This window comes from Triticum aestivum, chromosome 7D (genome assembly GCF_018294505.1).
Source record: "Triticum aestivum cultivar Chinese Spring chromosome 7D, IWGSC CS RefSeq v2.1, whole genome shotgun sequence".
Classification (NCBI taxonomy): domain Eukaryota; kingdom Viridiplantae; phylum Streptophyta; class Magnoliopsida; order Poales; family Poaceae; genus Triticum; species Triticum aestivum.
Window position 1 is genome coordinate 513,017,733 of NC_057814.1, and position 21,026 is coordinate 513,038,758.

The 21,026-nt window shown below is 44.5% G+C and overlaps 2 protein-coding genes across 2 annotated transcripts; one reads left to right on the forward strand and one right to left on the reverse strand.

The window, feature by feature from the left end:
• The first annotated feature begins 5,532 nt into the window (after positions 1–5,532).
• Positions 5,533–10,106, forward strand: LOC123167072 (uncharacterized). The gene is made up of 3 exons (XM_044584907.1): positions 5,533–8,359; positions 8,499–8,739; positions 9,556–10,106. The coding sequence occupies exons 1-3, from the start codon at positions 6,716–6,718 to the stop codon at positions 9,834–9,836; spliced, it is 2,166 nt and encodes a 721-aa protein (XP_044440842.1). The 5' UTR covers positions 5,533–6,715; the 3' UTR covers positions 9,837–10,106.
• A 2,297-nt stretch (positions 10,107–12,403) lies between these two features.
• Positions 12,404–20,556, reverse strand: LOC123165149 (TBCC domain-containing protein 1). Its single transcript, XM_044582782.1, has 9 exons — positions 20,009–20,556; positions 18,195–18,335; positions 16,954–17,358; positions 16,667–16,771; positions 16,179–16,319; positions 15,547–15,750; positions 15,024–15,110; positions 13,838–13,949; positions 12,404–12,791 (listed from the first exon to the last, which is right to left on the reverse strand). The coding sequence occupies exons 1-9, from the start codon at positions 20,537–20,539 to the stop codon at positions 12,748–12,750; spliced, it is 1,770 nt and encodes a 589-aa protein (XP_044438717.1). The 5' UTR covers positions 20,540–20,556; the 3' UTR covers positions 12,404–12,747.
• Between the last annotated feature and the right edge of the window lie 470 nt (positions 20,557–21,026).

Sequence of the window (21,026 nt, forward strand, 5' to 3'; positions counted from 1 at the left end):
GAACATTTGGGTCCTTGTTGATACGCCTCCAGTTCTACCGCTATGTGAGTTTCTCAAACATAGTTAATTATTAACTAATTTATATAGTTTATTTCAAAATAGTTGACAGCTTATTTTCATTGACAGCTTATTTTGATTGTTCAAATAATGTGCGGAACATGGTAGACAAAACCCACTACAACGATGGCTCCGAGTTAACTTATCAGGAGAAAAATCATCTGGTCGGATTTTGTACTGATCTTGAGAATTACAATATCTACAATCAAACTCCTCAACATTACGGTCAATACATGCCACTAGTGCACGTGTTGAACTACGGTAACTACCATGGAGATACCCTGGTAAGATTTTTTACTATTACGACATCTGTGCATCTTTTGCATACTTCTAAAACTAGTACATCATTACTAAGTATGAAGTTATTACTATGTTTTTCAATAGAGAATCCCAGAGGACTGTGTGCCTCATTTGATGTATCAGAATGGCAGCCTTAGTGTTTTGAACATATATCCAGGTCATCCTACGAAGCTCAACTGTCCATACCGGATTTCTAAAAGAAGTGGAGACATGCGAATCAGAGAATGGAAAAAATGTATGGACAGTCGTAAGGAGGTTCTTGGAAGCAAAAGGAAGCGCCGCGCAAGAATTGGAGACAGGATGATCTCCATTCTCCATAATGGAGAGTCAGGGTCTATATTGTTTTATGCTATTTTACCTTAAATAGGGTATTTAGGTCCTGCATAATACTGATGATGATGTGCTAAGAACAATTAAGTAGGGTTGGTTCGATGACTATCAGGATGATGATCGTATGACTTGTTATTAATAACGAGTAGAAGTTGTATGATGATGATTAGTAGGACTTGTTATTATGATGATGCATGATGCGAGCATGAAGAGTTATTATATATCTGTGGGTGAAATGAACATGGATTGGATTGAAGTGAAGCCAACATGCATGTGGTGCATGTCGAAACTAGTACAATCCAAACTTGATCTCACTTCAATCTAAGTCATGTTTAGAAATAGCGGTATAGCAGTAGCACGGAGATAAGATAGGACACATCTCTCTATTAGCTACCTATAACAAGCTAAATTAACCCCCAAAACCCCTAAACCACCTCCTTTAAAAAAAAACCAGCCCTTGAAATGCTGACGCGTGAAAGCTTATTGGTCCCGGTTGGTGCTACCAACCGGGACCAAAGGCCCTCCTGCTTGGGCTCGCCGGAGCGGCCACGTGGAGGCCCATCTGTCCCGGTTGGTATAAGAACCGGGACTAAAGGCCTAGGGCATTAGTAACGGCCCTTTAGTCCCGGTTCCACAACCGGGACAGATGGGCCTTATGAACCGGGACAAATGGCCCTTTTTCTACTAGTGTTTGTTTTGCTTGGTTCATTCTTGTGTATGGTTTGCAATGATTTGGACCAAACTATCTGGAGTTATGTTTTACATGTTGTCTTTTTTTTTGGGGTTTGGGGGTGGGGGGGGGCAATTTTACACAAATCACCCCTTGCAAATCTCACTGAATCACAAGTACCTACGTGGATATGCCGTGGAATGGTCAAACGAGCCCCATGCGAGCGTTATATTTATTTTATTATTATTATTTGAGTCAACTTCTGTTTTTTTTGCGGGAAGAGTCAACTTCTGTTTTTGAGTTGAATTATTTTGAGTCTACTAGGCCAGTTCTTTTGACCCAATTCTGAAGAATTACTGCCGGGAGAATCACAATCGCAAAAGAACTCGTGGTTGCCCCAGGAATGATCTCAGAATCGCCACAATCACCAGTGCAATCGAAAAGCACCATCCCACCGCGATTCTGGCAATTCTACGACATCCCGCAAAAGAAAACGGTTGGACTTATCAGAATACCCTTGTTTGAGCGGCATTTTACAGCCAAAATGCCACTGGCCATCCTCCACAATCCGTAGAGCAAAAAACAAGAGCACGACTCGTTCCCCTCGGTCCTCGCTCGATCCCCTTCGAGCGCTAGGGTTCCAGGAGGCAGCCGCGCCGCCGCCGGGCCGATCCGGCCTCGCCGGCCCCACCTCGCCGCTTCCCCCCCAGTGGCCTGGACGGCGACGCCTCCCGTCGTCTGCCTCGGCCCTTCCTGTCGCGGCCCGCCGCCCCTCCCTCTCTGGCCACCCCTCTGGCCCTCCTCTGCCTCTGGACGCCGACGCCTCCCGCCGGCGCTCTGGCCTTCCTCTGCCTCCGCGCTGCCGCTGGGCCGATCCGGCCTTGGTGTATGCTGATGTTGGATAGATGGATGGATTTATGTTGGATAGATGCACGGATTTATGTTTGATAGATGGATGGATTGATGGATAAATTTGCTAGATGGATGGATGAATTGATTGATGATTTTGCTAGATGGATGGATGGATGGATTGATGATTTTGCTAGATGAACATGCTATTGTCAATGATGATTCGTGCTGTTGGATAGATGGATGGATGTATGCAATTCAGCACACAATTTCAGTTCAGGGACATTACAGACATTTCAGACCACAACTCATACAACAATCACATGCTAGAATTACAGAAAAGAACTGGACAGACAATTCTGTGGGCAGACGATTCTATGGGCAGTTTCCAGAATCGTGATTCTCCAGAATTATAGGGCGAAAAGAACTGGCCCTAACTTGGTGGGGATGCCGGCAGTCGGCGGCAGCCCACAAGGTGAGAGTGAGACCGGCCTGGCCCGTAATAAAGTAGCAACACGGCAAGCCACCACACCTGGTCGTCTCCGCCATTACAGCTCTATCCATCCATCCAGCCAGAATCTCCGTCCATCTACTTATAGGCTCCCCGTCTCTTGCCGCGAGCGTCTCCTCGATTGAAAATTCAAATTGCCGCTCCGCTCGATTCCTCCCAGGCTCCCCCATGCCCCATCTATGTCCCTTGTTGTGACTTTCTTTCCTCCGCTCAGTTTTCGCCGCCAAGCTCACTCACCGTCGCCATTGCCGCATGAAGCTCACACCCGCTGCGAGCGACACTCGCTCACCGTCGCCATACCATGGAAGCTGCATCCCTTGTACGTGTGCACTCTCACCATGCCAGGAACGCGTGGACAGGTTGCACACCCTGCCGGCACGCTAGGCTCGCTGTCGCCTAACCAGGGGGTTGCGCTCACTCCAGAGTCCGGACTGCACACCGCGTCATCCAAGCGCAGCGCCGAGTGGGCCGGCCGTCACTTCCATCCGAGCTCATCGCCGACTCTATGATTTTTCTGTACATGTACACCATGCTGCCCAATTAAGTCCTGAACCAATTAGACTGTAGATTTGTTAAAAGAAAAGTTTATGGTTTACCGAACCGCACTTCATGGCTTTAATGTTGATTTCTAATTTTTGTTCCACTATTATAGCCTAATTGAGTTCTGATTCCAATTAGATTACAGCTTAATAAACCTTACAAGGCGCATTATGAACGAGACAGGAATCTTGGATTCTAATTTTCTCCCAGTGTGCTTGGAATTTCTGAACGTTTTTTGCCCATTGCATGCTGCAGTAGTGCCTTCTGCTTACCTGAAAGAGATGAGCAAAAATCAACCGTCATGCTTCTCCTTCATTTCAATAGGTATCAATAACATCCAGTTAGGCATTCTTGATATTCCGTTGGTTCTATTGATTATGTTGTCATAGTTCAGGTTTCAAACATAGTTATTGTAGTTTCAATAGCATTTGCTTCTACAGCTCTATTGTAGTTTCACTATACATCTGCTTCTACAGTGTTTGCCCAAACATTTCATTTCCATCAAATGGGACCGGCTTAACTGTTCTTTTCACCAGGATGCGTGCAGTTTCAACATATTCCATATATTTGGAAGAAGGGAGGCGAGCGACCAAGTTAATGTTCTGCCTCCTGCTGCATCAGGGGACATGTCTCGTCTGAAAATCGCACAAGTTGGCTTTCCAGCCAGGAGATGGCGCAAACCAAACTGTTGCAAGTATATAACCTATGTTCTCCGACCAAGTTATCTACAATCGATGCTCTACTTCATCATCTGAATAATTCAACATATTGCAGGTCCAGCAACAGTGCCTGTGCTTTCCGATACACAGAGCTCCAATGATACAATCACAATGACTGTTCCATGAAAGAGTACCGTCCTCTACTGTATACAACACATCATATCAGAAACATCATACGCAGGAATCTTCTCAACATCAAACCACCACTACAATCACATCAGAAACAGCTACCATATCATCTACAATCACATCAGCAGCATCTCAGTTGCAGCATTACAGTTTATTTAGGACCAGTATGTCAATGTAATGGACTTGAGTAACAGAAAATAGAAACATCATACGCAGGAATCTTCCAGACAGACGCAATGAAAGTGATAATCCACGAACTTCCTCCCCCAAAGCCTGCTCGTGCTGCTATCATGGATGCAACTCACCACCTACTTGGCCACAAAGGTAGGTTTAATTAGATGATCAGTATGCATGAGCTACTGTTATTTGCAGATGCAACCTGATGGCGATAATTTATCTGTTCAGATGTTCGTGGAACTGCGACAACAACCTTTGAGAATGGCTCATTTATCACCCATGAAAGACCAAATGACCTAACATGTCAACCTTAGGAAAACTAGGTTTTGCAAGTTCAACACAACCAAGCGAATTTTATCAATAAAAAGTACAACTAAAAATCCACATCAAAACCAATGCGAAGCAATAATGATGTTCCAAGAGAAAAGAAAAAATGTTACATGGCAAACTTTTAACTGTCTTAGTGTTGGGAGTTGATTTCTATAAATTCTATGAGGAGGGCACTAGAAAATATAACACGTAAATAAATGCTGCTCAAAGCTTGAGATATACAACAAGCAGCATCCTCCAAAATAGATATCAAGGGACAAGTAGAACCGTACCCGTTTTTGCAAGACTCGGCGTCAACCATATTGGAGGCAACCAATTCATCCAAAGTTCAGGATGAACCACATTCACCGTTGTATTACTTTTAATGTCGTAAATTCCAACCTCAGGAGGGTCATCTTTCCGGAAAATGTGTGCTGCCTCGTCGTCGTCAGTAAAATAGACATGGTTTGGAATCAAGTCTGGATAGTCCTTCACGCTTAAACAAGACGTTGTGCTGCTCCCAATGAACAATGCATAGTCCCCTATCCCGGTGATGTTGACACACTTCTGCTCATCAAAATCAACCCTGTACACTTCAATTTCAGTGATCCACTTCCGACTGCCCGGTTGTTCACGATCAGGATTAAGAATCTGCCTCCTGATGATTTGGAGGACATCTCCCCATTGTGCCTGAACAACGTGACATTTCGAAACCCTCTGGATTATTTTGGGTAAGAACCTTTTGTGGATGACAGACGGTTCATGTAAATTGTACGCATCGATCGCGCCATCTTCAGTAACTGCATAGAACCACCCGTCGTGGTGTACACAATCTGTGTAGTAGCTACATACGGTGAGCCAATTCCAGCGATCATCTCCTACCTTGGCAAACGAGAGCTGGCCGTACGGCTGGTGGATGAGCATGACGATGCATCCACCTACCAATGGATCACACGATAAGGTCGCCTTTAGTTAGACCATGTGACCAAACTCCTCCAAAGAAAATATACTGGTGTCCTTCTCCACGACCCTCGGAAGCTCTCCATCATAGTAAAACACCTCATACTTTTCAAGAACTTCGTCGCCGTTTAGGACAGGTTTAACATGTTCCATGGTTGTCACCGGAGGGAGTACAATAGTGTTGCTGGTGATCGGGTTGAGCAGCATCAGCTCAGACTTGTCATCCATAGTGACTAGCCATCCGTGCGATGAGCCGATCCAGTTCTTGATCGGAAGTTCAGGGAGCGGCATGGTGTAGGCCTTCCGCTCGGAGAGGCTGTACATGCCGAGAGCTCTGAGCCCGCCGGCGGCCTCAGTGCAATAGAGTAGACATGGTGTTTGGTGTCCAGGACAAGAACTGATGCAGCGTTGCGCGGAGTAGGCCTTGTACCAGATTGAGCAGACAGCGGCGGATCGGAGGAGGTCTGGGCACTCGAGCAACTTGAGCACGTCGCACAATATGTCGATTGGTAGCTCGGGCCAATCTCGATCTGGAGCTTCCATCGTGGATGGATGAACAGACTTACAGCAGGTGGATCAGAACGACAAGGGTTGCAACTCTGACTAGTTATAGATCCTTCCCACCCCGCGCCAATTCGATCCGGAAAGAACTGGAGTTGGATGTGTACCAGATCGAGCCGGATATGGAAAGAAAAGAAAACCAAGAAACCCCTAATTAATCCAGATTGATATGATGGAATCAGAACACTGCTTATTTACTGAATCGGAGACCAGCCATGGTCCAGATCCATGGAGCCGCCATGACCGCGTTTTTGCAGCTCAAACTGAATTATAGAGCGGATGGAACGGAGTGCCCTCCCCGGTCGCAGCACGGCATAGAACGCTGCTCCGAGCTGGTGTCGCCGCCAAATCCTATTCCTATTTGACAGGCCCATGCTTAGCATTTGCAGATCGGTACCGTAAAAGTATTATAAGGAAAACCTAAAACATGTCCTGCGGTACCTTGCGAGCTGCGGTGAAACAAATCCCGTAAAAATTTAGGCGACTGCTAGGTCGTCTTCCCCCCAACATTACCGGCCGCCGTCCTCCTTCCCCAATCCCCACCCACGCCCACAAGAAACCGCACAAACAAGGCACTTCCGCCGGCGAGGAAAGCAAGTCGACATGCATGGCAAGCGTGACCGCCGCATCGGCGACCGTTGTCTTTCCGTCTTAACCGATGAGAAGCAGGATATAAGCGATCTGCTTGGTTACATCCATGGTTTCTACAGGGAGGCGCTCGATCTGCTCCCGATAGCGGCGATTCCCTCGCTGGTCCCGCGCCTCCTCAAGGCCGGCATGCCCATCGGCTTCCTCGACCCAGTCTCCAACATCATCGCCAATACCATCGCCTACACCCCTCCGCCGACGCTCGAATCCGACGAGGGGGTGGAGGCGCCGTCGTCGGAGTGGATCCTCTCCAAGATCATCACCGACACGAACGACAAGTCTGTCTTCAGAGTGCCGCTTTCCCGGCTAAATGCGCATGGTATGACCCTCGCGCGGCGGTCGCTGGACGGTCTTGTCAGCTTCCTCACCTCCCACTACCGCTACCTCATCAGTAGGGAAGACATGAGCTACCTGCTCCTGGCCAGGGCCGATCTTCTCACCGCTGTGCGCCTCATTGAGCAAGATCGTAACAAGAGGCGCAATTTGTTCAGTATTACCAACAAGGTCGCCCTGGAATGTGCTGCTGTGTCTGCAAGGCATCCTGAACCAGATGTCCTGGTGAAAGCGTCGCTGACTATGGCCTCTCGCGATGTCTCCATGCTTTTGACTGGACAAGACCCTCTCTCGCCTGCAACCCTCGAGAGCCTCGCCGAGCTGCTCAGGCAAGGCCCTACGGGCATGGATCTCAACAACATATCACTGGATCATCTTCGTGTTAATGAGAAGGACAACAATAAAAAGAGAAAGAGAAGCCGGCAGACATCAGAATCCACAGAGGGGAGTAGGGCACATAAGAAGAGGCTCGGTCCTCAGTTGACATTCAGATACACGCTGGCTCTGAAGCTTTTGCTCCTCGGCAAGATCCATGGGCACTACCTAGAGGCACTTGCCAAGCTGCCTCGGGACGGCCTGCGCAGGCATCACCACTGCAGCCTCCTGAGGGGTGGATACTGCTATGGCCCCAGGGATCCTGTCTCCAACATCATCCTCAACACCGTCTGGTACGGCTCTATGTTCCCCACGCCCCAGAAGTTCGAGCTGCAATTCAAGGTGGACATGATATGCACACGCATGCTTGCACGCATCGAGTGCTGCTCCCTTTACGGCCTTGTTACGTTCCTTCGCACCTGTGCCCCTGAACTCACAGAGCACGACGCCATCTGGTATTTGTTCAGGAGCGGTGCGGATGTACACAAGGCCATCCGTGAGGTAAAGAAGCATGGTCATCATGTGCCTGGCAATTACCAGTACGCCTATATGCAAGCGGCGGTTGTTTCATGGCACGATGACCCTGATGAGCTGGTCAAATTTGCTACGTCTTCGTTGAACATGGAGTCTGCCAAGTTGTTAGCACTATTGCAGGGCACACTTACCAACGATGGAGTTGAATGCCTCACCATGGCTCTGCCACATAAATCTCCACCTACCCAGTCCGAGGAGCAGGCTCAGCAACCGAACCAGGTGACCTCAAGCTCACAGGTCTTGAGCAAGAACCAGAAAATTTTCATTTCAGAGTTTCGGAAAAAGTTTAGGCGCGACCAAAACTTCTTTGTCAGAAAGGTCAAGGCGGTATTGAGCGACTACTCTCAGCAAAAAGGGGTTGGTGCATTGGTTTCTCTTTTTTGTTTTCTTGCTTTTGAATTCTAGTTCTAATAATGTGCACCAGTTTACTTCCATCTGCTCAAGTCCTTTCACTTATCGCCTTATCGGATGCCCTCTTCTGCTGTGTTACATATAGGTGCACTATAAACTTCATATCATTTGCGGTGTGAATCCTAGGGTACCAGACGGACCAAGTGTTGCTCTCGTTAACAAGAAATTCCAATTTGAATACTTCCATATCAACTTTTTGGCAACAGCGCCAAATTCTGCTGTCGCATCTCCAGAACTATTCTTTGCTCAATGTAGCAATAGTATCAAAGAGAGGCAGGAGAGACCATCCTGGTGCACCCCTGTATCGGATTCTTCTATGGATAATGGTATGCTCTCAGCTCTCTCTTATCATGTACACACTGGTATTTGGTGGCTTGTGCAATGAATTAAATTTTGTTTTTCTGAAAACTCAAACGGAAAATTTATCACAGTCGATTAGCCAATACACGTGGGCAAATTTTCTAAACATTCTTGTTAGTGCATTTATATGGAGCCACGTTATGAGAGAAAATAATAGAAATACCTGGCAGTGCAACCATGTCGTCAGTGGACTCTCACTTGCAGCGATGGACGGATGCAGCCATGATTAGTTAAGCGCCTCCTTGTGCATGATGAGAGTGTAAAACTTGGCAGATGAGCATCTCCCATGTGAGTTGCCAGCAGATGGACGCACTTGCCATGTCTCTTATATAACCCAAGGCTTTGGATTTATAATTAACTCAATCTGATGGCTGTTTATTTCAAAGATGACATGGTTTAACATGGATGCTGCATTATTAATAAAGAGATAATAGAGCTTTAGAGAACTTGGCCAAATAGAACTACATTTTCTTTTCTGTTTCTCTCTACAAATAGTTATTGTCATGATCTGGACATCAGAGATGTATACTGCTTTTTATAGTTATATGATAAGAATGTTTCTTAAGACGTACTCCCTCCGTTACGAAATATATGACGTTTAAGCAGTTCAGTTTAATTTCATATACTGTATTTCATAAGGGAAGGAGTATATGATATGATGATAGTAATTAACTTCCAGATTATGAAAACACTGATAATGTACAGTGATGTTCTAACGTGGTTGTAAGAGATATCATATAAGTACTTAATAATCTAATTGTTTTTGTTTATTTTGATGCAAGCTCGATGTTTCTCTTGTGAGTTTAATGGGGCGAAGATTGTGCATCCATATGATGAAACATACTATGGGCGCTACGAGGATTTCAAACTTATGGCTCATGGTAAACATGGCACTCAGAATGAACTTCTTACCAGTTCCTGTCATTCTCATTCTGATGTAATGGCCACAATGACACAAGATTTCATCTATTTTTATCCCAATATGGATTCAAAGTTTGCAGAAATGAACCCTATCTCCAATGTGGCTAGGAAGTTGAAAGAATGGAAGGGTAGAATCTTCTGATATGTTTTTTCTTTGTATGATGGAACATAATGTATTAGGGTTTTTTTAGGGGAACATAATGTATTAGTTTAATATGATATATGTGAGGTGTGAGGTAGTGTATCATCTATCCGAACATGTCGTTGAAAATGAATACTCCATCTGTCCGGAAATACTTGTCCTAGAAATGGATAAAAGGGACTTATCTATAACTAAAATAAGTCTAGATGCAACCATTTCTAAGACAAGTATTTCTGGATGGAGGGAGTATTTGTTATAGTTGTATATTTGAACGTGGAAGCATCATTTATCAACACAATCATAATAGAATGGTAGAATCTTCTGATATGTTTTGGATTTCCCTTGTACGGCCCTTTAGCTGATTTGCATTGGTTTCGTTGACGGTATTCAGTATTGCATTTCCAATTTTATATCCAGGAGGTTTGGGCATCTTTAACACGGACCCTTAAACCGCCTGCATCCAGGCGGACCGGACCAGTCAGGACACTAGCCAGGTACCCTCCATAGTCACACTTTTGAGATGCCGTCCTTGGCGGTACCCTCCATAGTCACACTTTTGAGACGCCGTCCTTGGCGGCCACCGCGCCTGACACGTGTGGTCAAATGCCATTGAGGTTTTCTTTTACTTGTTGTTTTCTAGAGTAAGACGATGACGGGGTACTCGGTGATCAAGGATGAGTTGTTGTGTGATGCGCAAAGTTCAAAAACGCGCTAGGCGTTAATTATACGTTTGGGCACCTACTAGCGCTTTTCTAGCTTAGGCGCAATTAGGTGTTCGTACTATAACGTGAAGAAATAAGCTAGATGGGTTGGCTAGCCCATTAAACCACGGGCCCATCTTCATATCCTCCTACTAAAACCCTCGTCTGGTGCAGTCGATAGGAAATTTAGGTTTCCTCCTCACGCTGCCTCCCCCCCCCCCTTCCCCCTCCCTCGTCCTCTGTGTCTTGCTGCACGAGGTTGCCTCTCTCCCTCCTCCTCTATCCCTCGCCGGGGAGACTGATTTCTCGCCTGAGCAACATGATTCCTTGTGCGGAGAGGCTGATTTCTCGCCGGAGGACCTTGTCGGCCGCTTTTTTGAGTGCCTAGGGCCAAAGCGAGGTGCTATGCCAACACCCAGCGCTTAAGCACGCCTAGGCGAGCGCCTAATAGCGCTTTTTTGAACGTGGTGATGCGTGGTTGGCCGTATCTGCAGGCTTTGAACTTTGTAGGCATAAACAAGGGCCCGGCCTTTTGGCAAAGCTTGCATGCTCTGCTTCATGACCGAAAGAACTTCGCGCCCTTTGACATGCACGTCGTCCATGAACAAAATGTGAAGGCGCTTACACATCGGTAGTACATCATCTGCAACTCTATCATGCGGTTTTGCGGCGCGGTTGAACGAGTGGAGGCAATGTGGCCATTGCGGGCGTCAACGTAGAGATCGCAAGTTTTGCTTGTTGCTATATATGTTGGTAAATTCATTCAGTCACTAAAGGTTGCTCTGCACGTTGTGTAACTTGCACGTGTCGCCACCATGTACTACAGGACCAAGGGCAGACCATTCACGTACATTCATTGTTGGATGAAGCTCAATGGCAGCATGTGTGGGACCATATATGTCGGTTCTGACGGCTATAGTATCGTTGAATTTGGAGTCGATGATTTTGAAAAACTTGTTGAACATCCGGTTATCTCGTATTTGAATTGTTGGGCTGCAAGCATATCCTGTGAGATTGCATTCACGGTGTAGAATACACTCACAAAGAGATCCATTCACCCAGTAAGCACGATTTGGCGGAATACTACTGCAACCATGCGCCCACCAAGCGGCGCTTCATGTACTACTAGTGCAACCCTGAGGACGCCAGTTGATATAATATTTCATGGACCGTTAACTTGAATTCTCGGTGTCTCCTTTTCCCACATCAGCATCTATATACACATGGCATTTTCTAATCTCGTTTTCATCAATCTCATCTCTGTGAAGGAAAAGAGATTTTGGTCGTGTGGCTACTTTGCTACTTCGGCAGCGTCACACATGAAAGCTATTGTTGTGTGGGTCCGCCGGTGCACGCATTACAAACAACAATGAAGGTTGTGAAGCTCTAGTAAGGCCATTTAAATAGGACATACTACAGGCTATGCAAATCGGGGACATCATTCTGACCGGAGAGGATGGCACATGGATATTTTAATTCATGGAGACCTTGATGTCAACTTTGGTCTAATAAAGTACACACTTTGTTCATAAATGTAAGACGCAATTTTGAACTGCCAAATCGTCTTATATTTAGGAACATCCAATTTGTTATTTCAATGCAAAAGGATGAAAGAAATATTGTCTTTCCAGAAAGAAAAACCGGGCATTTTTTTTTATCTTCCATACCCCTTTTAGAACATAGGGTGTATTTGATAGCGCTCTATAAATTAGCATATAACTCGTTAACATGTAGCCTGGTGTGATTAACTATTTTAGAAGTTTTGGGCAAAACATACACAGCCAACACGTTTGCGTACGACTTACTCAGTACACCACCAATCTTGAAGAGTGCATTTACAGTATAAATAGAAATAGGCCAAACTGATGAGCAAAAAAAATGTTTATTTCCACTAAAGAATCGAGTAACCGCTTTCATGGTCGTATATGTTACAAAGGATATAAATATGAAACTACCAAACCCCCATTTGGATCCTTGCACCAACCACAACCAACACAAGGGGAAGCGATCAAAATTAATAGACAAAATGGGCAGTACATTATTTCTTTTACATTGACAAACACTACATGGTTGAATCAGCTCAGTCGACGAGAAGTCAGCGTGGACGATGCGGTCGGATGGACAGGACTGGACTATGGAAGGGGACCGGGCAAAGGATGCACAATCTTCACAGGTGCGCCTAAGCACTTACAGATGAAGATCATATATGCTTATTCGCCTTGCAAACAGTAAAGCTGGCGGATATTTCCTGAAGCTGGACACAAGATTTAAAACACCTAATTGTTAACTCCCAACAGTTCATTTCAAGAGCAAAGGAAACGATTTTTGCAGTGAAAAGAAGTCCGATGGTGGAAACTGAAGATATAAGGACCAGGTAGTCATATAGTTGAGTTTGCTACTTCGGTAACAAATACAAATTCATTTGGTCAATTTATGACTCAAATGAAAGAAAGAACCAAGAAGCACATTCTCATCACTGTATTAAATATTGTAAATATCACTTCAGGAATGAAGAACAAAGCAACCAGGACTAACCATGGCAAGCATCAAAAGTGCATTAGTCCTGTCCAAGTCTCCCAAATTACGAACTTGACTAATCCTGAATCCTAAACAGGGATTAAGAACCATTTTTTAAATTTGTTTTATTTTAGCAGTAGAGCATCAGTTGTTCTCTAGAAAGTGGTTACCGTCAGTAGAATATTATTAATAGAAAAACAAAGATGACTACATTATGTGCAGTTTCAAACACATATGTACTCCCTCCATTTTTATTTACTCCGCATATTAGCTTTGACCTAAGTCAAACTTTATAAAGTTTGACCAAATTTATCGATAACAATCTAAACTTTCACAACAAAAAATATATATGGTATGAAAATATATTGAATGATGATTCTAATGGTATTGACTTGGTATCGTGGATGTTAATTGTTTTCTGTATGAACTTGGTCAAAATTTAGAAAGTTTGAAAGCTAATATGCGAAGTAAATAAAAACGGAGGGAGTAGAAATCAATGGTAATTACTCCAGATAAGGCAGTGCCAGATCGTTGCTTGAAGTCATAATTAACCACCATAATGCACAATGTAAGATCATTTTTCAATGACCACTAACTAACTAGAACAGATATTGCACGAAAATCAAGTTCTCACGGATTGCCATGAGATAGCCAATTACAGTATCATGGACTCAAGGAAAAGAGAGGGCGTCAAGTCAAAAGCTGGTAGGAGACAAGTACGAAAGAAACCAAATATGCACATTAATCTATCATCACAGTAATATCAATGAAGGAATAAATTACCATATAGCCAGTCCTTGAATTGAGCATGAAGGGCACATGCCAATTCTTTTTTCCGGTTATCATCAAGCTCCAGCTCTCGTATATTCTTTTGAATGTCTTCCAGGGAAGCATTCTGAAGAAGTGCAGCAAGGAAGCCAAATTTTAGAAATATATAAGATATTAGAATATGTGAAATACACTCATTAACATATCAGTATGTTATTACATAATGAGCAGCAGACAATAACAAGAGAGTGAACTAATCACACTGTTCCCAACAACATTGGACTCACCAAGTCCAAGCCAGCACCTCATAACCCTACCAGGAAATACGTATTCATTTCAATCTTTCAGCTCATTGTGCTTGTCTGAATCAGCAATGATTCAAATAACATTGGTGGTTGAGGAAAGGGCAACGGTTTTGACATATATATACCCTTACTAAATTAATATTGCATATTTACATTCAAGAAATAAGTCCAAGTTACTCCCTTAATATCAATGCTACAGCCTTAACCCCATAATCTGAGAAACAGGGTATTCTAGCCCCTACAGCTCCAAACCAGAGAAAATAACCCCCTAGCCTGGTTTACTTCAAGATAGCGTAGAGTGGTGTAGGTAACGTAAACTTTGCAAGCCTAATCATCATACTAAATAGATATTTTCAAATGAAAATGTTAATTGTGCAATCCGAAACGATTTTAGAGTTTATTGTTGAAAAGCAAACTTTTCTAAGAGTTAAGGGTTCAATTGGGGACTTCTGCCTCTGGCCACTAGCAAGAGCAGTGAGTTGGGGAGAGTTGAGAGAATTGGAGTGAATAATTTTCCAGCTGTGGCCAGTTTTTAGGAGAGAGCTGACAAGTGGAAGGGCTGGTTGTGGTATTTTTAATGGCAGAACCGATCCACGTAATCTTGCTCCAATTGTGGAGCTTCTAAATATCTGGTTATTTAGTTCAGGGGGTTAAGTGACCGAACCCCAAAAGTTCAGGGTAATCTAGACTAATTCCTACAACAACTTCGGATCCTTCCTGCTCCAGACATACTCAAGCACCACGTTCCACTATATAAATACTGTAATCTAATAAACAGTATGTGCCTGCTTTAATCGAATCCCACAATTGTGTGCAAGTATGTCCAAGATAACTGTCCTAGTTTGTAATGACTAACGAGTAAATGATGCAAAAATGAATTTGGATTGCAGGTGTACCTTTTTCCTCTGTGATGCCCAGTAAACTTCAGGTAACGTAAATGGATTGTACTTGGTAGGACCTTCTGCCTCAAACCAACTAGGAATCTGGAGAAAGATATTAGCCAAACAGTCAAAAAAAATTACAGAGAAGATTAACAGTGTAAAATGTATTGCATGATGAATTCTACATTACTACAGCACAACCAATAAAAATAATATTTGGCTGGTCAGAAACCATGGAAAAAATAACATTGTGAATCTTAAATAATATATCAAGTTCCAGCATCAGGTTATTCACTGTTGCCAAGTGACAACTAGTTACAACTGAGAATGTCAAAATGATGTCTCAGTTAGTACTACAACTGCCACGGACAAGGAAATAATAAGGTTAATGTGGACGCATCAGATACAACAAGTTGACATACACCAATAGATTGAGAACTGAGATCTGCTCGGCAAAACAACCAAATATTTTCATGGAGTTCATTAGTTTATCTTTATTTAAGCTGCAATCATCTAGGTAAATAACATATTTCCATACCAAGAAGTCTGTGAATAGATCAGGATCTAGACAAGTGGCAGACTCAGCTTGGACATCAGAAACCCCTGCAGGATGAGATAATGAATCGTGTGGATCAACAACTCCCAGCACAAAAGATTGATCCCACTTGTTGATGTTAGGGTCCACACCAACTTGTGCCAAATGCTCCCCAAGTTGTGGATAATAAGTATTAAATGGAGCAACCTGTTAAAACAAGAGGTAAGAAAATTGTTGTTGAAATGTGCAGTAAATATCAAATAATACAGGCCCATTATCAACTTTTGCTGTTATAATTTAGCAGGATAAATGCTAGTCTTCTACATTTGGTAGGATTGACTTTAAAACTTCACGAGTGTTCCAAAGGATGCCTCTTTGATCTCCAAATGTCCAGGAATGGAGAAAACATAACATATTGTGCCTCGTATATATCTAAATGCTTCCAAAATTTGATCCCACTGTTCATACAGCTTTTTGTCTTTTATAACAAGGATATGCGGTAGTGTACACTTCATCAGATGAAAATAATAATTGAATCCCACTGTTCATATAGTTTTTTTGTCTTCTATAACAAGGATATGCGGTAGTGTACACTTCATCAGATGAAAATAATAATTGGATAAACATATACTCACTTGTAATTTATGGTTGTCCCCCACGATAAGTGGTTGGTGATTTACTCCTAAGTAGAAGATACATTCTCGACAATTGGCAATACAGATTCTTTTAGAAGCCGCAACTATTTGCACACGTTCACAATGCTCAACTTTTACCACCTGACAGCATGAAACAATATTAGGCTTGGACATATTTAAAAAGACGCACATAGGAGATAGCAAAAAAAAGCCTAGCGCTTAATGTGCACATTTGCGCATAAGCATGCACTTTGGTTAGGAAAACGCAAGGCGGTGGCTAAACGCACAATTAACGCCTAGCGCTTTTTCTAACCGTGGGCTTGAAACTATGTAATTGAAGATACCAATTTCTATGTGCATAATATAGGATAAAGCAGAACTTGAAAACTATGCATTGGAATATAAGAACAATAGTCTTATGAATAACATTATGTTGCCTGATGCATTCAAATAGAAATATGGATAGTAAAATTACATTGCATACATACCTTGCCAATAGCACCAAGAACAACAGTTGTGTCAGAACATCCATACACCGTAGCATATTTGAGAGGGGCTAGGATGTAGATAACAGAATCATGGCAGTTCAATACCTACAAAAAAAAAAGCAATTAACTTTATTGTAGGAAGGGTCGCAAAACTCAGCTTCGGAATTCCCTTACTTAAATAGACACTTTATGTTACTTAAACTTCAACCGAGATATGAATCACAGAGCAAATCGTCTTCAGTAACCTTGATATCAATTTACATTACTAAAAACTAATACATGGGTACCTTTATTGAATGCCCTTTAATATCAGACCCGTGTTTGACAACAGAAGTTTTGGAGATACCCTCCACAAAAGAAGTATTTCGGTAGTATCCAGGATTGTTTTGCACAGAAGCACCAGTTGATGAGCTGCTCTGGATTCTTGTATTTGTGACAGCATCAGCCATTGCCACATCAGGATCAGATACACTCCGTTGATTGTTTTCCTTGGTTATAGCTTTTTCTGCAGTATATTCCAAGGAAGAAGCTATGTTCTGCAGAATCCAGTCATGAACTTGAGTAGCCGGAACAGGAGCAGCAGGCATGTCTGGATCAGAATTCGCAAAAAATGGAGCAGCTTGGCTTAAAGGAGTTCCTTCAGAGAACTGCAACAAGAACCCAAGGTGCTCAAAAGTCTCCATTGTCAGTACCTGCATATAGAGAAATACAAATGACAGTTAGTGTCTATACTACTCTACTCTAGGGAGTTTTCAGAGTAAGAGTATCACACAGCAATGCGGCCGAGATTATTTCATTTACTCCTATATGACAGTAATGTGGATAATTTTGTTCTGCAATCATACACAACCATGGATGGTGTATATCAAGATCTCTTGTACTGCAGAGAAGATGAACTAGCTCTGTTCTTCCCTCAATCTAAGATCCGATTCATCGAAAGTGCGTTACATTTGCAATGTAATCTACAGATATATTCCATCATATGTGTAACTAGAATGACCAACCCAAGTTACTTTATCCTCAACTGCACATAGGAATATGGATATCTTGTCTACTTTCATCCTTAAATGTCTTCACCACACAATTGTGATCCTTCCAGTTCCTTTATTTGTTTGATGAGGCTTCTAGCCTTTGACGTGCATGCACTTGCACTGCTTGGGTTAATTACTTGATTGTTAATTCATTGATTTCAGTGGCCATGAGCATTGGACAGGGGTTACACAAAGTAGTTCTGCCTTCTTTTCAATTCAGTTACCAGTATTATTGTCAGGAAAGCAAGTATTATGTAGTATGTTTGTCAGAAAACCAAGTATTACCGGTATTATACCAGTTTTATCCAAAAGTGTGCCCTACATCTACTACACACACTGTTTTAAGATCTGAAGTTACAGCTTGACATGATGACCTTCTAGTAGGGGAATTAATCAGAGTGCATTAATGTTATTGACAAAGAACAAAAGTGATAACTTTGTCACACAAAATATTGAATTTCTTAAAGGGAACTTGTTACAGATTAATTGATACTAACCATAGATTCATCACCCTCTCCATCAACAGAATCTGCCAAAAGAGTTAAAACATTGGCCATATGCTTTTGTAAATAAGATAACTGATGAGCTTCTTCATCTGCTTGCGAAGGCATAAACCGACGGCTATTACTGCGTACAAGCTGCAATATGAGATAAATAGTAAGTATCTGCTTGACAATTAACAAAAGTAGAGGTTGTGGATCTCTGCCTAATCTAGGCAGAAGAAATGCAGGTTGTGCCTTGCATGTAATGGCAACAGGAGAAAAATGTAATTGTAACTGAGTAGTAATGGTGGAAAAGGAGCACAGTAGCACAAGCCCGTGCTTGCATAACTCACTGTCATGAAAAATAGTGCCTTCAAATTTTGTTCTGGACAACGTATGATAACTGCATACTTGGAGTGGAGGATAGCATGATGCATGTAAACAGCACTTTAAAGGCCCTCGCGGGCTCTGAAGCACCGATACGGCCATACAGAGATACGTACGGATACACGTATCCCTGAGTATCCCCTCCGTTTTTATTTAAAAATAATGTGATGCCCTGGCGGTCGGGATACTTGGAAGACACGGCTGGGACACATGATGAGCTTAAACCTAGAGTAGAGTTGCTTCTAGCAGCCACCCTCCAGGCTCTCCCAGTCGTGCGAGAGCCTGGAACTGGAGAAGAGGCGAGAGCCACAACTGCGTCATCACCTGGATCTTCTTGCTCGTCGGCAGGCGGCATATACTCCATGTCCGGTGATGTCATCCATGTCTTCCTCTGTAATTGCCAACAATATCTCCTCCCCATATTCCTGCCCTAAGTGGACGATGCCATGCGCCTGGAGAAGAGGCGGCGACAGCCAGGACCAGGACACTGCCGGTATCTCACATCCACATCTGCATTGCTCTTGTTAGCTGTTGCTGGCCGTTGCGGGCTTTCCTCTTTGCCGCCACCTGCCCCTGTTGTCATTGCTGGCTAGGTACAAATGCCATCTAAGACACTGGGTGAGATGTATTTTATCTGCTGGCTAGGGAGGCAAGATATGGGGTAGTACTTCGATCTCAAATCTTAAAATTATCTTTTTGTCTTGATTACATGCAACATTTTGCAATTATTTATACATACTTGTTGGCTGTTTCTGGAAAATGCCATATCGCATATCCCCGTGGTCTGTATCCCCATGTTGGTGCTTCTTAGCTCACGGGAAAAACAGCATTTGGATGGAAAATTTCAACAATGGGCAAAATGGCCTTCTATAAAGAGAGATATGATCGTGGAGTATAAAAGATGCGTAGTAGTGTAAAGTTGCAGCTGGGAAAGGTATACTTTGAAGTACTCTTATATTTCTTTACAGAGGGAGTACAACGTAATTACCAGTCAAATAGTGCAAACACGGTGTAATCAACCACAGAAAAAGGCCCAAAATGCACAAGGAATATCACACTTCAGTGTAACTAACAATCACCCTGATCATTGACAATCATCAAACACCCCATTAGCCACTAACTCCCAGCAGCTAGAAAGAGTGGTTGCTAGAAGTATGAGTACATTACCATACACCAATGCCATACAGTGCACAAAAATGGAGCTACATGTGCATTACTGATTAACAAAGTAACGCTGAGGAGCAAAGGAAAATCAAATGTTTCTCATGCTCGTCATTTCAGTAATGGATATATCAGCAGGTTGTCATTTCTTAACCCTATACAAACAGAAACAAAATCCATGTACCAGACAGTAATCGGTCGGGGGCTCCCCAATCCAAACACGCAGCAATCATGCCACAAGCAATCGGGCCGGGAAGGGGGGGGATTGATCGGGGCCTGACCTGGATCGGGGAGAGCGCGGAGAGGTACCCGTCGAAGGCGGAGGTGGAGGGCCAGACGTCGGCGACGGACGGAGAGTCCTTGTGGGCGCGCGGCACGAGGCGCTTGTAGGACTGGATGTAGAGGAAGAGGAGCACGTCGCGGAGGTCGGCCTCCCACGCGCCGTCCGCGGCGGGGCCGTCATCGTCGCCGGGGAGGACCGCGGCGAGCGTCCCGAGCGCCAGCGCGGCCTGGTCGGCGGGGATCTGCAGCGCCTCGGCGAGCGCCGCGGCGCCCACGCGCCCGGGCCCCGGCGCCGCGAGCTTCGCCCTGAGCTGCGCTAGGGTTTGCGTGAGCGTGCCCTCCGGGAAGACCAGCTTGGGGATCGGCAGGAGCCCGTGCTCGAACGACTCCCGCCGCGGCCGGAGGACAAGGGACGCGGTCGCCGCGGGCGCGGGGGCTGGGGCGGGCGCGGGCACGGGGGAGGGGGCGGAGTCCGACGCCGCGGCGGGGGCCGCGGGCGCCGGCGACGCGTCGAGGGGCTCGTCGGCCATTGCAGCGCGAGGTGGGGAGCGAGGGAGAGGCGGGTGGGGAGATCTGGGAGGGAGGGAAAGGTGGAGAGAGACGGTGAAAGGAACGATGGGCTCGCCGCTCGCGTAAAATTTTCCTCGCTTTTTTCCTTCTGCTGGGGCTGGGCGTGGAAGACAGTGTCTCTGACTGGTGGGGTCGGGGTGTGGGTCCACATGTCGTCGTGAGCTGGAGCGTGTAGGCGGGAATCCAGGGGCAGCATGGGGGTCATGGGGCATCGCTTGCTAGAGTGATGTCACGAATGGAGGGAGTGCAGGGCGGAGTCTGTTATTCAACGGCCAAGATTAATGCGGGTTCATCCCAACGATAACCGTTTGTTCATGGACAGCCAGCGGATACAGGCCATCCAACGTATCTCTACTATTAAAGGAGGATCGAGCGTCGTGACGGTTCGACCTTCTCTTTGTCCGACCGCTCAATCCCACCCCTCGATCGCACGAAGTAAAAAAAATC

Excerpts from the sequence above, each read along its gene's own strand:
- LOC123165149 (XM_044582782.1), bottom strand. The coding sequence starts at position 20,539 with ATGGCCGACGAGCCCCTCGACGCGTCGCCGGCGCCCGCGGCCCCCGCC. Across the intron at positions 18,336-20,008 it reads CCGCGCTCTCCCCGATCCAG|CTTGTACGCAGTAATAGCCG; the intron begins GTCAGGCCCCGA and ends CTCATATTGCAG. Across the intron at positions 17,359-18,194 it reads GAGAGGGTGATGAATCTATG|GTACTGACAATGGAGACTTT; the intron begins GTTAGTATCAAT and ends CTCTATATGCAG.
- LOC123167072 (XM_044584907.1), top strand. The coding sequence starts at position 6,716 with ATGCATGGCAAGCGTGACCGCCGCATCGGCGACCGTTGTCTTTCCGTC. Across the intron at positions 8,360-8,498 it reads ACTACTCTCAGCAAAAAGGG|GTGCACTATAAACTTCATAT; the intron begins GTTGGTGCATTG and ends TGTTACATATAG. Across the intron at positions 8,740-9,555 it reads GGATTCTTCTATGGATAATG|CTCGATGTTTCTCTTGTGAG; the intron begins GTATGCTCTCAG and ends TTTTGATGCAAG.